At 39.7% G+C, this 17,701-nt stretch overlaps 1 protein-coding gene across 4 annotated transcripts in view; it reads right to left on the reverse strand.

Moving 5' to 3' along the window:
- Window positions 1–174: 174 nt before the first annotated feature.
- Window positions 175–17,701, reverse strand: part of smap1 (small ArfGAP 1) — a 111,047-nt gene continuing 93,520 nt past the window's right edge. For all 4 annotated transcript variants that reach the window (XM_058384116.1, XM_058384108.1, XM_058384131.1 and 1 more), the window contains 3 exons: window positions 4,299–4,521; window positions 3,003–3,334; window positions 175–1,360 (listed from right to left, as the gene is read on the reverse strand). In XM_058384116.1, coding sequence (XP_058240099.1) covers window positions 1,232–1,360; window positions 3,003–3,334; window positions 4,299–4,521 — 684 coding nt within the window. In that variant the 3' untranslated portion in view covers window positions 175–1,231. The remainder of the gene's footprint in view (window positions 1,361–3,002; window positions 3,335–4,298; window positions 4,522–17,701) is intronic.

Below are 17,701 nucleotides of genomic sequence, written 5' to 3' on the forward strand. Positions count from 1 at the left end.
TGCCAACAACCTGAACCCAGCACTACAGGAGCAAACCTTCAGATTACAACTGTCTTTATTCCAAATGACCCTCTTTTAAAAGCAAAGTAAAGAAGAAAAAAAAAAAAACACAATAAAACAAAATGAGAACTTTACAATAAATGAGGCATTAAGAAAAAAAGGATCACACAATAGTTCATGGCTACTCACTGTTTAATGCACGGAAATAACATTTTTTTTCCTCTGTACTAGGCACCAGAAAATGTAAACACATTATAGAAATAAACCTGGATGACGAAGTGTGGATACTCACATTATTGCACAGCAGAGGGACCCTGTCTGAGTGGACTTTCACTCTGCCACAGTCATGGGACTAACATGTTCATATGTGTATATTTGTTCGATTCTATAAAAAAAAAAACCAAAAAAAAAAAACTACTAAAATTTCCTATTTGCACACAAATCCTTTCTGTAGCTACCTCCCACTTTTGTTCCCTGTAGCTCAATTAAATATTCCATCCCCTTTCTCCCATTGGCCATTTCACTGCTGCTGAGTCGTCCAGGTTTATTTGCCTGTTGCTAACTGTGCTTCTCTGTAATGCACACATTAAAACATCACAGTCAAAGATGGATGAGGGTGATGAAGCTGATGGGCTTGTACAGGGTGGGTGAGGTGATGGGGGGGATTGACTGCTTCTCTATCTTATGCTTACATACAGTACATTGGATCATACGATAGCTGCTACAGGGCTTCAGGATATGGGGCATATACAGTGGTTAAGGTAAAGGTTAGGGACGGGGGCGGGGGGGGACGGGTCAGTCACAAACATGATAGCCATATCTCTGCCATTTAAATACTATTACTCACTATTGATTTGGTAATGATATATTAGACGCTTGTATATTGGTCCAGCAGCTTTCTTCGCTGATATGTAATTTTTTTTCAACCCAAAAAATATATAGAAGAAGAAGAAGAAGAAGAAGAAGAAAAAAAACTGCAAATAAGACGGACAAAGCTGCCAGTCTCTTCAACTCTTCACACTCTCGATCACTCGGTTGACTCACAGGAGCAAGGTTGAACTGACAACCTCCAGTAAAAGAGTTATGGTTGGAAAAAAGAGGGAGGGGGAGAAAAAAAAGAGCAGTACATGGATAAAACTCTTGGTGTGCTCTGGCGGTTGGTCAAGGGTGGAGAGATGGAGGGATGGAGGGATGCTGCACCCTTTATTGTCCTCCACTCTCCCTTGTTCACTCACTTCCAGAGCTGGGTACTGAGGGTCTGACCAGAAGGAGGCCCCACCCAGCCTCCCATAGTGGTCCCGGGCTGCCCAAAGGCCATGGGAGCACCGTTGAGGTTCATCCCAGACATCTGCTGGTTCATCTAGTCAAAAAAAGAGAATGAGATCAGAGATATAATCAGCTTAAAATTACAGAATGAGAAAAATCTGGTATTACTGTTAGCAGCCAACACCCTGCAATTCTAATCCTCTCTTCTCAGTCTAGTAATCTATCTGTGATTTTATTTTCCAATAATGCTTAATCTCTAACCCATTTCTTTTTATATCTATTCCCATCCTTACTACATCTCTCTAAAATCATGACAAAGAAATTAGTCAAACATCTCAGTGTCCAAAACACAGCTTTTATTTAAAAGTGTATGCTGAAAATCTCTTTTCTTGGCTCACCTTTCATGGCCGTTAGGTTCTCAAGAGCATTGTATAACTCGGCCACAAATCTAACTGAAGTTCACACCAGGCACAAAAGACTACTGCGGTTGTCAGAGACCTGTTACCTCAGATATAATCACTCTAACCAGAACAACCAACAAAGTCTGTACTGTAGCAATGGCTTTTTGAACGTTCTGTCCAATGCCTTTAATTCCAGGACACCCACAGATGCAAAGGGACACTGCGGTGAGGGAGCTTTAATTAGAGTTGCACTTATGTGAGATGCATGCTGAAATATAATTAACCTTGTAGAATAAGAGGTTTTTTTTTAAAATGCATTGAGGACTGAGTGATGATACCTGCTATGTAGGGCTGTCATGGTCACTCTAATGCTGTCAATTATGACAGACTGTTTAACTACTTACCCATAATACAAAAAAGAGAGAATGTGGCAGAGTTTACATTTACTGTATTCTATAAATATTCTGAAGGCACTCTTCAGAAAATGGTTTCTTTCTTAGGGGACCCTTAAATAGTTTATGTAGAGCCCTACTACAAAATGTCTCCTCATTAGACAGTCCTTTAAAATGAATCTAAATGTATAATATATAAAAGAAGTTAAAATATGACGGGATACAAAAGCAAAAGTTTGCTTAATTTACCAATGAGAACAAAAAAAAAAAGAGGGCCAAATAAAATGCGCTGTTTCTTATGTTCTGCTGTAGTATCTTTGATAGCATGTCAACTATTAGCCAGTCTTAGGTATGGGATTTATCCCAGTAACTTATCAGGAGTACCTGCTGTACTGGCTTATCCCCAGGATACTTTTAAATGATGCGGCATCCTCTTTAGATGTTGGCTATGTCGTAAATGATTAAAAATCCCGCTGGATAATTTGTAGCATCAAATCCTGTAAATGTCTGAAATGAAGCTGCTTTTAAATATCTAAAAGGTTTCATTTATCCATGGATTGGTATTAGTTTTGCAAATGTTCTGCTGGATTTTAGGGGAGTGTCAATATATTTTTGAAGGAAGTTCCCCAATTCAAACCGAGTTCAACAACATCTGTGCAATTGGAAAGCTCTATACAGACTAGCTGGCATTAGAAGATCCACCCACCATGAGCACTAGCTGGACATCATATGGATTTGCTGATGTGGCTATCATTCGAGTGAAAGCTCAGCCCTCTGAGATGAGATACAATGCATTAGCTAAGACCACTGTGGGCTGACAAAAGTGCTGTGTTAAGTCTTTGGCACACTGAATCACTAGCAAATGCTTCCACATGATGCCATCAGCAGATTCAGCATCTTTGTGTTTGACAATATTATAAATACAGAAGGTTGAGTCTTTTACCTGTCCCATGCTCCACTGGGGCTGCTGGCCAGGCTGCATGGTGTACATGTTCTGTGGGGGCACAACACCTGCAGGCATTGCTCCAGCCTGCGCTCCCATCATGCCAGGTGCCACTCCCATTACTCCTGCAGGGGCGTTTCCCATAAAGCCATTGGGCATAGTCATGCCAACCATCATCCCAGTGTTCTGGCCCATCATAGCCCCGCCCTGGCCCATAACTGCACCCATCATGGTGGTGGGTGGCATGGGGCCGCCCATAGCTGGGAAGGCCTGGAAGTTACCTTGTGGCTGTGCAGGAAATGGCATCTGAGACGTACCAATGAACATAGCAGCTAGAGAGAGAGAGAGAGAGAGAGAGAGAGAGAGAGAGAGAGAGAGAGAGAGAGAGAGAGAGAGAGAACAAAAAGGAAAAACCTGAGCAACAACAAAGATCAGCATACAAACACCAAGAACTAAATAGCTGGAGAAAAAAGTATACAAAGGCCCATGGACACACCCAAAAGGAAGCGTGCACTAATATGCCAGTGCCAGACCATTTCACCTCAAGTGATCTTTGAGATGAGAGCGGAAGAAGGAGGTGCGCTGGCTGAAAGGGCTTATTAAGAGGTGACCTGACAGTAGAGAAATGGCAGAGCCTTCATTTGGAGGCTGAACTTGTGCTGTTTAAAGAGTGCTACATGGAGCCTGAGCTAAGCAAGAGCTTTAAACTGTGTTCAGCAGTATCACTGTGCTGAATCATGGAACCATTAAATGACTAAATTATTGATACTCACATTCAATCATGAGCTAAAGAATGGTTCATGGTTTTTTTTCCAATAGGTTGGAAACAGAAAGACTGCTGCTGTAGCAGGATATATAGATGTATACATGTGTATAATTTAAACAGACAAAATAATCACCCGCTTTCACACAGAAAGAATCCGGAAAGACTGCCTGGCCTGCAAACAGCTACAAAGTCCCTACTATTCTAAAAAACATTACTGTTCAAGGCTTTCAGAAGTTTTTCTTGGGTGGTCCTGACAAACCACACACACAAAACTACTGTAACAGATTGACTCAATGTTCCACTCATATACACACACAGCTAGACAGACAGGCGGGCAGACAGGCATAGAAAGACATGCACAGGGAGACTCTCACAGACAGATACTGGCTGAGACAGACAGACTGAATTTACTTAAACATTCACCAAAACCTCTTTTCATGGTCCCCCTTGTTGATTTTCTCTTCTCTAAAAACACACTAGTGGTTCATTATATGCAAAAGACCATATTTACGGTGTGGTGTGGTGTATACCTTGTGCAGGTTGTTGCGGGACAGCGCTAGATCCATACAGGGAGAGGATAGAGTCCTTGGAGAGAGGTTTCTTGGTGGAGTCCTCTGCTTTGTTGCTGCTGTTCTCACTGAACAGGTCCAGATCAGACTGGACTGGAGCGGATCCTGCTGTGCCAGCAGTGCCTGAGGTAGCTCCCACACCAGGGCCTGCAGCTATGCTCCCAGCTGCTTTAGTGGAATTGACCTGCACAGATCAGAGGACATGATCAGCTTAGAAATACCATGTAGCATACCACATAAGAAGCAACAAATTTTAAGAAGCACTTTGTATGCAATTCGATTTGTAACACCATCACTATAACTCTCGGTAATATAAGCTTAGTACCATGTTGCCACATACCAGAAAATAATAATAATAATAATAAAAAAAAGTGTTTGCCATGTCCAACAGCTACTAGAACAAAAACAAAACCCTGACTACTGCATATCCTACACTAGCTCAGAGATAATTATTCATTATTCATCATGTGGAGATACTGGTGTGTTGATTGGGACAGAATTCACACATCTCACACAATGCACCAGCAAACATAAGACTCATCAGTATAGCCTTCACTATCAGTTCTTTAGTATTCACCAAAATTGGACAGCTGAGTTTTGGGGGAAAAAAAGATCACCTGGTCTCCTTTTCCGATCTGTCTAGGTGAACTATCCAGTTTTGGTGAACCAGTGCTTCCAGTAGCCTCAAAATTGAACCGATGCTGTCTGCTGCTGTTGAAGCCCATCCAACACCCCAGGTCACCATGTATTACATTAGGAGCTGATTTTTAGCTCACCACAGTTGTAAACGGTGCTTACTGAATTTACTTTAGACATCGGGGCAGTTAAAACCAGTCTGGTCATTCTGCTCTGACCTCAACAAGGGGGATACTGCGGCTGACTGCATGATTTGTTGTTTGTTTATTTTTCACGCCATTCTGTGGAAACTCTAGAGACTGCTGTGTGTGAAAATCCCAGGAGATGAGCATTTTCTGAAATACTGAAAGCAATCTGCCACCAACAACCATGCCAAGGTCAAAGTCAGAGATCACATTCTCCCGCTGTTCTGATATTTGACCATTAAATGAAGATCTTGACCTGTTTCTGCTTGATTTCTATGCGTTTTTTTTTTTTTTGCATAATAGCAAAGAGAAGCAGTAGTTGTGAGAGGTGTTTCTAATATAGTGGATAGTGAATGTATACACTATTCTATCTGGAGCTACTGCCAGTGGTAATGTCTGTAAAAATCATTTAGTGGCTGTACTGTTCAATGACTATGCAAATGAGCTAACAATGCTGTGTACCCACATAAACATGTCTAATATAACAGTTTAATATAGTTTCAATTAGAATTTATATCACTGGACTACTCTGTTTGCAGTCTGATGGGCTGCTTTTCTATTTCAGCACCTTTTTTTTTATAAAGAGAATAATAATGGAGAGGCACAAAATCCATAATGATAGCTAGAGTAAATCAATAAAGACAGAAAAGTCAGATTTCTTTAACCAAAAGCCAAAACACCAAAGCAAAACTTCATGGAGCTGATATTACTTAATTAACATGTAAGAAAAAGGACACATCAGGATGATGAAAAAGACTTGCAGGACTTGAAATGTAATACCCAAACACTTGCTTGGCACCTTGAGGCAAAAGACCTGGACTTGCTTATTTATATTTGATGACACGTCTTGTGCACAGTGCTCACGTGTTCAAACCTGAATCTTTATAGAGGGAGCAATGTTACAATGTGATCTAGTGTGTACAGCCATTACACCCAAGTTAATTTACAAAGGTACGACTGCAGCTGCGACCTGCAGGACTGAAGCCTCTGAAGCCACATAGTGTGTGTGTGTGTGTATGTGTGTAAAATCCCTGAAGTTAAATGCGCTTAGTCGTGCTGAGACATACATTTTCGCTGATGGGATGATGCTCTTGCTTGCTATTTCTTAAAATTCCTTCTGAAGGTGGCATAACAGCCGTTTCTGTTAAATGATACCAGCACATATATATGATAAGTGCTGACTGTAAGTCATCATCAATCCCCCTTGCACAGATAAAAACTCGGAGGCAGCTTCAAGAATTTGAACGCAGCATCTACCTCAATATAACAGTCGTTACTTATATTTATACTGACATTTATTCCATCATGCCTATACAAGCTAATTACATCCCCACTCCATTTTTCTCCAAACCTTTTTTAATGTGATTGAGGCTGATTGTCACATAAGCAAATTAATAACCAGTCAGAAACCTCACAAGTCATTCTAAGCTATACACAGTATACACTAAGGCATTGCAGTCTTCTATCTCTCCTTAGCAAGAAGAGCCAGTGATGTCTTTAGCTAGAATCTAAAAAGCCTGATCAGACTTAACAGAAATGTATGGAGCCGTTTGCCTGTGTGCATACAGCCTATGGTTTCTACTCCATCTCTGTTCAGTCATTTACTTTGTAAAGACAGGTGTAAAGCAAGGCCTGTCAAGAGCTGCGCCACAGCTTTAAGGCTACACTATGTAGCTAATTACTATACTTTTCACTCTCTATCGCTTTCCCACAAGCTCATCACTCAAAGGCATGAAACCAAGAGTGATGAGGAAAGAGGGACGCTACATAACATCATTTGGATGCAAATGAACTGAGCAAAAACAAAGAAGAATGGTTTAGCTCCGTTGCTAGAGGCCCAGGGAAAGACGACTGATGAACAGAAGTAACTTGAAAAACGGGGAAAAAAAAAAAAAAAAAAAGAAAGCGTGAAAGGGCACAGACTCAGACACTCTGTCACACCTCAGCTCTCCCGCTGCCTATGTGTCAGAGCTCCAAAGCCGTGGGGCTGAACGAGCACTGTGGTGTTCAGGAGGCTGGAGAAGCAGTGATGTCTCTGGGGACAGTGAAGGAGTGTGAAGGACTGGGGTGAAAGTACAGCCAGAATATTACCACTTTTCGAGCGAACAGTGCGGCACGGCTTGATAACAAATCCAAAGCCGGGACTGTGCATGATGATCCTCATGAACTTAGAGTAGACACTTAGATCTTAAATCTGACTGGCTTAGACATGTGTAAAATCCTTTGAAACACAGTCATATACTCCTACAGGAAAATTAAAGGAGTCACAAGAATTTCTAGCAAGTATTGTTTGTTCCCTACATCTGATGTCAATATTCTGTACTCTTCACATGTCTGTGCGATGCAGTAGGATGACTAGATAGAAGATGCATATTTTGCCATATTATATATTCAATATATTCAATCACCCAAAGCAGAGGGCAAAAATGTGTTATGGTCTGTTGAGACAGACTTTGAACTTGGCCATAATTTCAGAAGGCATGTTTGGTGCAAAATGAATAAATAAACAAGAGAAAACCAAAAGAACACTGCAGTGGTGGCAGCATTTTGCTGCAAAACCTTCAGGCGTCGACACGAAAGGTGAAGATGAAAAGGATTTTCACCTGTCAGCATGACAATGATCCAGAGCACACATTCAGATCAACAAAAGCATGTTTCAGCAAAGAAAGATATTGTAGAACAGTCCAGCTACAGTCCAGTACTGAATCCAAATGAAAATCTGTGAGGTGACCTTAAGAGGTCTGTGCACAGGAGATGCTCTTGCAATTTGATAGATCCAGGATGTTTTGGCAAGTTAAATTGTCTTTATTTGTCACATATACATTACAGCACAGTGAAATTCCTTTTTCGCATATCCCATCCTTGGGGGTTGGGGTCAGAGCACGGGGTCAGCCATCATACAGCTTGAACCCTGGGGTTCACATATACATTACTGCACAGTGAAATTCTTTCTTCACATATCCATCCTTGGGGGTTGGGGTCAGAGCACAGGGTCAGCCATGATACAGCTTGAACCCTGATCTTCTGGGGAACGACCCAGAGCTTTAACCTCTTGAGCTACCACCACCCCCAAAATAAAGTGCTATAATATTGGGGAGTCAAGATGTGCCAAGCTGATAGACTTTTACCCAACAAGATTAAAACTATAAATAATTATAATCAAATCAAACAGTGCGTCAGTGTCAGTATTATGTATTTTTATCCCCCCATAAAATGTTTACTGTTTTCCATTTTTTATAGGTTGCAATATAACATTAAAGGTGGAAAGAGATTTATCTTGGTTTCCTGCTCTTGCATAAAACAAATAAATAAAAAATAAAACAGTGGTGTGCAGAAATTTTATGTCTACTCTGTACACAACTGTGACCACATAACAATAATTAAAGTCTGCCTTTAATGCAACAAGCTTTACATCAATAAAACTGGTACAATGTAGCCATTATTCTGTGTATAGAATAACAATCTTTGGCCATTATGTTGCTTAGAAACTAAAGCTTAATGAAGCTTAATGTGAATAGACTATATATTGCATGGGTAAGAATTGTTTATTGCTTTGCATCTTGTCTAAAGCTCTCTTGAGGCTGACAAAACAAAAAAAAGCATACCTTAATTGACATCTGCATTTCAGAATGAGCTAAACAGCCAAATGTGCCAGTACTTGTGCCAACAATGTAAAAAAAAGAGCTTTAAAGCAAAACATTTTCAATATTATCATTAAAATACAACAAATGCATTAAAATCTTCCAATTTTCTTTTATTTTTTAATTATTTTGTGCGTCGTCTGATATGTGCATGTACTGAGTGCTCAGGAGGGTATGACCTCCATTATCTAGTACCCTACTGTATGCAGTAAATTAGGTAAATAAATATAAATTAGGTAAATACAAAGCTATTTACGATTCAGCCTAACCTAAGGATGCTGGATGTTTCCAGGATCTCCAGTAAAAAAAAAAAAAAAAAAAAAAAATGCAAAAATGAAGCCAAGTAGAAACAACAAAACATTGTGTGTAAATAAAAATGTGTAGCAGGAAACTGCATGATAAAATTGTGATGTCCACAAGAAAATGACTAAGAAGAAGCTTTGATGGACAGTTATAAGACTACTGGGGAAAAAAAGGAATTATTATTATTATATGCTTTAGACCAAGTTTGTGCTATTTTTATGTCCAACCGTATGTCTCAGCTCGAGTAATTCAGCACAGGTACAGCAAAGCTCGACTGGTGGGTGACACTACAAGAGGTTGCCACTCTTAATCCATTAACTTGGGAGTGTAAGGCACAGTGCTGTGTTGAAGGGATGCAAGGATTCACCTCTGACTGCTGTTTGTAAGAAGAGCAGCCGTGTGTGAGAAGCCAAATATGGATTAAGGCTCTGTCAGAAGGACCACGTAAACACAAAGATGCACAAGAGGAACAACCAATATATGCACATCTTCGTGTTGTGACACGCAAGACTTGTCACCATAAAGCATGTCATTTTCTATACGATTAAAGCAGAGGTTATGAAAAGAAAAGAAAAGCCCTCCCCCACTACTCATCACGTGACGGGTGAATCACTCAAAGGCATCCACAGGGGAAGAGGGCAAAAGCTATTAGGATTAATAATGGATGAAGCTAAGACCACTGCTCAATTATTTGTATTCTTCTGCTCTCTGCTGTGTTTCTCTGTACGTCTGTGTGTATGAGGAGGCCAGTTCTGCATACGTGTACACATTACTGAAAGTTTACTTGATTACAGACTCGGTCTCAGAGGGCTATAAATATTCCTGCGCACTTAAAGCTGTGCAAGTAATGCACACACCACACACCAATGAATATTCACACACAGAGGCACTGCACAGCGCTGTGTAGTATATCTCTGACATTCAGGAAAGGCCATAAATATTCCAGTTCTATCTACCCCCAGCGAACCAAAGTTACATTAGCGTACACACACACACACACGCACACACACACACACACACACGCACACACACACACACACACAGCGGCTTCCTGTGAAACAGAGCAGGCTTTGTGTGATTAGCAGCCGTACACAGATAATTAGCACTCTGCTGGTGTACAGGACTGGGTTGGGCTAATCCAGTTCCCCTCAGCAACCTCCATCTGCCTGGGAAACCAGAGAAAGACTTGCTTGCAAGGAAAGCCAATGAAAGAAAAAAGCCAAACAAAAGAGTTCTCGAATGACAAATGTGTTAAATCTGAGTTTGTAAAGATGGTGGTTCTCATCAGCAGGCGCACAGACTGAGTGTCTGAAGAGAAATCGGCATCAACAGCTTTAATGTCAAGCCATTTTGGACAAGTGAAGAGGACGACAGCAAGAACAACAATAAAAGACAAGCATGCAAAAGTGAAGATGTAATTCTTACACCTGGTTGTGGATGGGAGTGGGTGTTTTTTACGAGTGCTCAAAAGAATATTATTTTACTAGAGGTTAAAGCCTGGATACTAAAAGTTCTGAGAAATACTTGAGAATGAAGAACCGAATCTGACCCTGAAGCCCTTGCTCCACAGAACTGCACTTCCATTAAACCTAACTTGGTACTACACAACTTCTCCTTGAACTGCCATAGCTCTCTAAATAAGTGCTTTTCCAACCTATTTTCCATCCAGTAACATGCAAGCTGTACTGAGGAATGAATGGAAAACATGTTTCCAGGAATTTTACATATATAACAGAAGTGTGAGGACCAGCTGATCAAAGACAAACAAATGCAGAGCAGATATTTTCATATTTACACTACAGTATTCACACACAATTACATGTGACTATATAGTGCACAGGTTTAGAAAGAAATTGGTTTATATTCACACTATCTGGTCTCACCCAGATGAGGATGAGTTCCTCTCAAGGTTTCTTCCTCATATCATCTTAGGGAGTTTTTCCTTGCTATTGTTGCCTGTCGCTTGCTCATTAGGGATAAATACACATTTCCTTTTTAAACTTTATAATTTTTCTTCTGAATTTTCATATTCCTGTAAAGCTGCTTTGCGACAATGTCCACTGCTAAAAGTGCTACACAAATGAAAATGTAATTGTCTATATTGGAATGAAAAAGAGATTTGAGAAAATCTTACTAAAGCAGGTTTTACATCATTTTAAGCCTTTTTCCAATAGTGGAGCCATCCTATAAAAAGAATTTCTGGCTATTACTTTCCTGAATGGCTTTTAGGGTTCATGTGCAATCAGACCCAGACAAATGCACATGAGCACAATGTCTTTTCTCTCACAAAAAGCAGTCCCATCTCTGAATAAGATGAATTCATTTTCAAATAAGTTTGAGTGCCAAAAAGTTGCGAGCTTGACTTTGCATGCTGTAGAATTACAATTTCTCTTCACTGGAACTAAGAGGGAAACATGTTTCCAGCATGGCAATGCTCCTGTGCACAAAGCGAGTTCAATGAAGACATGGTTTGCCAAAGTTGCTGTGGAAGAACTCGAGCAATCTGCATGGAGCAAATGAACTCAACCCCACCTTTGGGATGTAGTATAAGGTCTGTACTGTGTCTGTACTGGAACTGGTCAGTGCCTGACCACACTAATGCTATTCTGACTGAATGAGCACAAAACCCCAAGGCCATGCTTTCAAAATCTAGTGGTAAGCCTTCCCAGAAGAGTAGGAGTTATTATAGAAGCAAAGGGGAAATAAATCTGGAAAGGGTTCAACAAATACATATGGGTGTGATGGTAATATGGGGTACATCACAAACTTACAAACTGCCAGCAGTACAGTATGTAGCATTTAAAAAAGAACTGTAATAAAACTTGTTCAAAAACTAAAAATGTACTTAAGTGCAGAGATAAGGGAGAGAGAAAGAGAAATGTCTAGCGGTTTTTTGATAAAACTTTAAAAAAAGTAAACCATGCAATTGAGAGATGGCATACAGAGGCTAATTACATAGTCTCTCTTATTCACACTTGCCTTCCATTAATCTTTTCTGTAAAGAAAATCTACATATTCAAACTGTCCCATATAGAATCCAATTTAATAACTGATACCACAGTACCTATGACTTAATCATTCACTTTCTAGAGAACATGTACACATTATATGCAAGTGTCAATGCAGACATCAGTGAGACATGACACACTGCCATGCTCATAAATATGCATATATCAGGCCTCACCACAGCATAGCCAGCTGAAGGGTAAAAAATAAAACCTCCAGGTGACCAGATGACTTTGGATGACCAAAAATCACCAATAGCTTCTGCATTGCAGAGATGCCAAAATTGAATTTAGAGTTGATATTAACTATTGCATTTCTTACTTTCTTTTAGGTTCATGTGTTTAATCTCATCTAACATAAAATTGAGAATAAAATCATGGTTAGAAAATAATTTAAATAAATTAAATTATTAGATTAAATCAAAAGTAAAATACAACATTAAACATATCAATGTGCTTCATTAGTTAATTTATTATCCTGTTGACATAAAGCAATGCCAAAAAAATATGATGAGAGAACCGATTTGCAAATAGTGTGTGTGTGTGTGTGTTGTGTGAGAGAGAGAGAGAGAGAGAGAGAGAGAGAGAGAGAGAGAGACCCAAAATTACTGTATAATAATCTCACAGGAAGAGTAAACATTTAAGTAGAATCAATGTTAACTGTCAAGAACAGTTTGGAGCACTGCAAACACCCCTATTCTGTTGTCCAGATAAAGCAACGTTGCCTCAAACAACTTAAAACACATTCTCTAACAGAAACATGGCCAGCACTTTGCAGTAACAGTAAATGGCCCTGAGCCCAGTTCATACGTCTGCCTGTGAGTCAGTTTCCAGACAACAGTCATTACAGCAGCGGCACTATAGCACGACCCTGCCAAAGAGAAATGCGATCTGCTAGAACAAAACCAGACCATCGAAAGATCCAAGTAAAAAAGAAAAAAGAGTCAGTAATAAAACCAACAGGCAGAGAAAAGCGGGGCTATGCTAAATGAGCTGATAAATAAAACAGGGCTATGCTGCATGACAGTCAAGTGCTTAACATACTGCAGTGAAAGAGTCCGGTAGGAAGAACAGCAGTGAGTGATGGTGACAAGCGTTCTCCACAATGCCAGCTTCCATAAGAGCTGCAGTGTAGCGGAAAGAAAGCAAAACAACTCCGCTTTCATTAAGCATTATTCCTACTGAGAGACCATCTGCACAGAGAGGCAGAAAAACCATGAAAATGGGTAAGTTCAGCGTTCTGTAATGTGTGTCTGTATGGTGACCTAAATCTGTATTCGTGCATATACAATGTCAGTCCATTTCAGCATATCATGTACACAGACATTCATAAACCCATTCATTCACAGGGGTAACTTAGATCCACCAATCCACCTACCGGCATGGCTTTGGGAAATGAGAGGAAACTAGAGAACCCAGAAGAAACTTACATGTACACAGAGAAAACTGGCAGAGAAAAATATTGAGCCATCGATCAGAATTTCAGCTTTAATTCCTGATATTTCTATCTAGGCCTTGTTTTGTTTAAACCCAACCACTTTACAAGTGATTAAAAATATTGGAACATGTGACGGACAGATGAAAGACAGGTATATTGTCACCTAGGCATGCCCTGTTTAGATCTGAACATCTACTCTTGGTTTGTAACCTCTGTTTCATCTGTAAAGACTGTGTATGTTGTTAAAGGATAAAAACATGAAGACCTGTCTACTGGAGAGCAGCAAGTAATTTTGAAACTCAAAAAAGAGGAAAAATCAACAAAACACAAGCATTGTACATCACCAATACAGCAATTTGGAATGTCCAGAAAAAGAAAGAAACCACTGATCTTCTAAGAACCAGACAGTGAACAGACTGGCCAAAGAAAGCAACAGCCTTTGATGACAAAAATGGTGAAAGCTGAAAAGAAATAAGCCAAAAACAGCAGTCAGAGACATCAACAACCTTGACAGGACAGGGGTGAGGATGTCACAATCCACTATTTGAAGAAGACTTCACGAGCAGAGATATATTGAGGCCATACCACAGAAACTACTCATCAGCAGTAAGAATCAGAAAGCCAGATTAAATTTATCAAAGAAATAAACTCATGAACAAAAATGAACTTAACTACAAAAAGGATGGAAAGAACAAAAGATCTACAAAACATACAGGCTCATTGGTCAAGCATGGTGGATGTGTTATCTCAGCTTGGGCTTGCATGGCTGCTTCTGGAATATTTGCTTCCTTAATCTTTGTTGATGATTTAACTTGTGTTGGTAGAAGCAGATGAAAATAGAAATCTACAGAAACATTCTGTCTGCTGACTTTACTGAGAAATGCATTCAGTCTAATTTGGGAAGAACTTCATCAGGACAATGAGCCTAAAAACACACCGTCAACACAAAAGAGCATTAAGGGGAAAAGTGGAAGTTTTTAAAGTGGACAAGTCAATCACCAGACCTTAACCCAACTGATCAGCATTTTACCTCCTAAAGAAGAAACCCACCGTCAAAAGGAACAAAAACCTGACAGAAGCCATGGTATAAACATCCGGAAAATTAAAAGTGCCAGGAAAAAAATGACACATCATTACAGTACAGCAGCGTGAGTCTTAATATGCAGGAGTCTGTATTTACATGATGTGTTTGATTAAAAATCTCATTGTGCATGTTTTTCCCAGCAAAATGTGCTTGGTGTGAAAAAACCATAAGAAAAAAAATCCCTTAAACTAAATGTCATCTACACTGATCAAGCATTTCATTATGACCACATGCCTCTTATTGTGTTGGTGCCCCTTTTGCTGCAAAAAAGCCCTGACCCATCATGCACTGTGTATTCTGACACCTTCCTATCAGAACCAGCATTAACTTCTTCAGCAATCTGAGCAACAGTAGCTCGTCTGTAGTCAGTCATATATATATATATATATATATATATATATATATATATATATATATATATATGACTGACTACAGCTTCCAAACAGTGCTGCCAAACAGCTTCGATAAAACAGCACCACTTTGTCCTGACTGCACACCATGGTTCAGCAGAATGGCAAATGAGCCTCCATGATCTGGTCACTTTCTCCCAACCTTTGACTCCATAGAGCACAAAGCATGAAGGTTGGAATTTCAGTCCAACAATAAGTGTCTGATTTCTTTCTCCCACCAGTACATCTGTCCCTGTGTGGTTGTGTTGGAAGCATGTGCTAATATTTGTACATTCAATTCTCATGAAAGACGTATAATATAAATACGCTTTACTGACTGTACTCTGGTGAGATCTCTGCTCAGTAGTGCCAGCCAGACCATATGCTCTCTACTCAATGCTGTGTGTATATGCAGAGGCATCTGATCTGCTTATATACAATATCTCCAACTGTGCTGTGTGCACTTCCAGTGTTTAATTTGTACACACAGCTTTAAGTGGATATATACTGTTCTAGCCATATGTTGTGTGAGTACATATGGACCTTGATATAGACTGATATTTGGAACAGCAGGTGCTCAGCAATTAATCAGGGTTGGACCCTGATTGTCTTGCAACTTAGCCTTTTATAACTAATATGCAGTCTTTACTGGCATCCAGGGTTTATATTGCAATGAACTTTTTTCAGTTTGAACTACTTCAACTGACAGATTTTCACTTTCAGAGTCCAGAATTAGACACTTGCTGATAGTAAGATTGTATAACTTGGATTTATAACTTGCTTCAGCTCTCGCCGGAGACTGTTGCGGCAGCACTTTATTCCTTAAGTCTGACCCGTCCCCTCACCTCCTCATCTCACTCTGCTCAAGGTTTCAAAACCTTTAATCTCCACACTAATAACAGTGTCTGTGCCAGACTTCTTGTCATTTAAGATTGCCAAGTCTCTTCTGTATTGCTGTGTTCACGACACCTGGGAACTCCAACTCGAAACCTCCTACTTTCCATAAGAGCGTTCACATCAACTTGGCTGTCTAAAGTCGGAAATAGAATGAATACACAATGTCAGCTGTCTACAAAAAAAAAAAAAAAAAAAAAAAAGGATTCACGAGTTGTGTGGTTAGTGCATGATTTGCTTTTAAAGTGGATGTGATAATTTGCTGTTAAGAGCACCAAAAATGACATGAAAGAGCAGTTTGATCAAAACATCTTGCTGAAAGCGCACGAACATTTAAATGAAAATATCATCCTGTAGTTAGAGATTTCGTATATAAACAGAAATATAAACAGTAACTCTAAAGACTCTCGTGCTCTTATTTCTTTTTCTTACTTTATACTACGAGTACTTCCACGTTGAAGTAACGTCAAAGAATCACAACAAACAAACAATTCCCATTCCATTCAGTCACAAACAAAACTCTGTGCAAATGTATCCTTTTAGCGATGGCAGCGCAGTATAAAACCGCTAATTTCTCACAGGAATCGCAAACAATTAGCACCAGAATCATTCAATACACTCACCGTCCACTTTATTAGGAACACCTAAACACTCATGCATTTACCTAATCAGCCAATCATGTGACCATTCTGTGTAAACTCTAGAGACTGTTGTGTATTGAAATCCCAGGAGATTAGCAGTTTCTGAAATACTTAAACCAGCACATCTGGCACCAACAATCGTGCTACAGATAAAGTCACTTAGATCACAATTTCCTTCCCTCATTCTGATGTTTGATGTGAACATGAACTAAAGCTGTTGACCTGCATCCGTCGGATTTTATGCATTCTGCTGCCACATGATTGGCTGATTAGATAACTGATAAAGTAGACGATGGGTGTATATCAATATAAACAAAGTTTTTTCTTTAACTCCTATGCCAAGTTGTATATTTGAATAGTATTGTGGGTCATTTGCAAGTCGTTTTGGATAAACATGTCTTGTCAAATCAATAAATCTAATGCCAATATAACCAGGGACTCTAAGATCGATGGCTGTTTTCTTTTTTAAAAAAAGAGCTACGCTTCTCAGACGTCCTGCTGAGTACAGCACAGAATGAAGCAGACTGCAGGAATGCAACATCAGCGGCCCATACATCCTGTCTGTTGGCTTAACCTTCGCACTGTAACTAATGCACAGGAGCAGAAGGGTGACTGTGCTGAACCTACATTACCGAAAAGGGCTTGTTACTGCTAAAAGCTCCATCAGAGACCGCTTGCAAGAAGTCATCTCTGGACTGGTGAGATTGGACTGCAGTGAAAACATGATTTAAACAAAATTCTAGATGATGTCACATCATGCTATGTATTATAGGTTTAGGTTAGTATATTTTTATAACATGAAAGCTGAATAAACTAACCAGAGGGTGCCGCATTCTGGAAATCTGGGTTGAAAAACAACAGAAATGCTGTATACAGAACATACTGTAATACTGCATTTATGTATGCATTTATTATTTAGCACCAGCTCCAAGTTCACAGTGCAGGGTTGTTTAATCATTTTATGCGCACTTGCCAAAGGTTTAGGTCCATTTTGCATCAACATACACTATATTGCCAAAAGTATTCGCTCACCTGCCTTGACTCACATATGAACTTAAGTGACATCCCATTCCTAATCCATAGGGTTCAATATGACATCGGTCCACCCTTTGCAGCTATAACAGCTTCAACTCTTCTGGGAAGGCTGT

The sequence above is a fragment of the Hemibagrus wyckioides genome, linkage group LG03 (genome assembly GCF_019097595.1).
Source record: "Hemibagrus wyckioides isolate EC202008001 linkage group LG03, SWU_Hwy_1.0, whole genome shotgun sequence".
In the NCBI taxonomy this organism is placed as follows: domain Eukaryota; kingdom Metazoa; phylum Chordata; class Actinopteri; order Siluriformes; family Bagridae; genus Hemibagrus; species Hemibagrus wyckioides.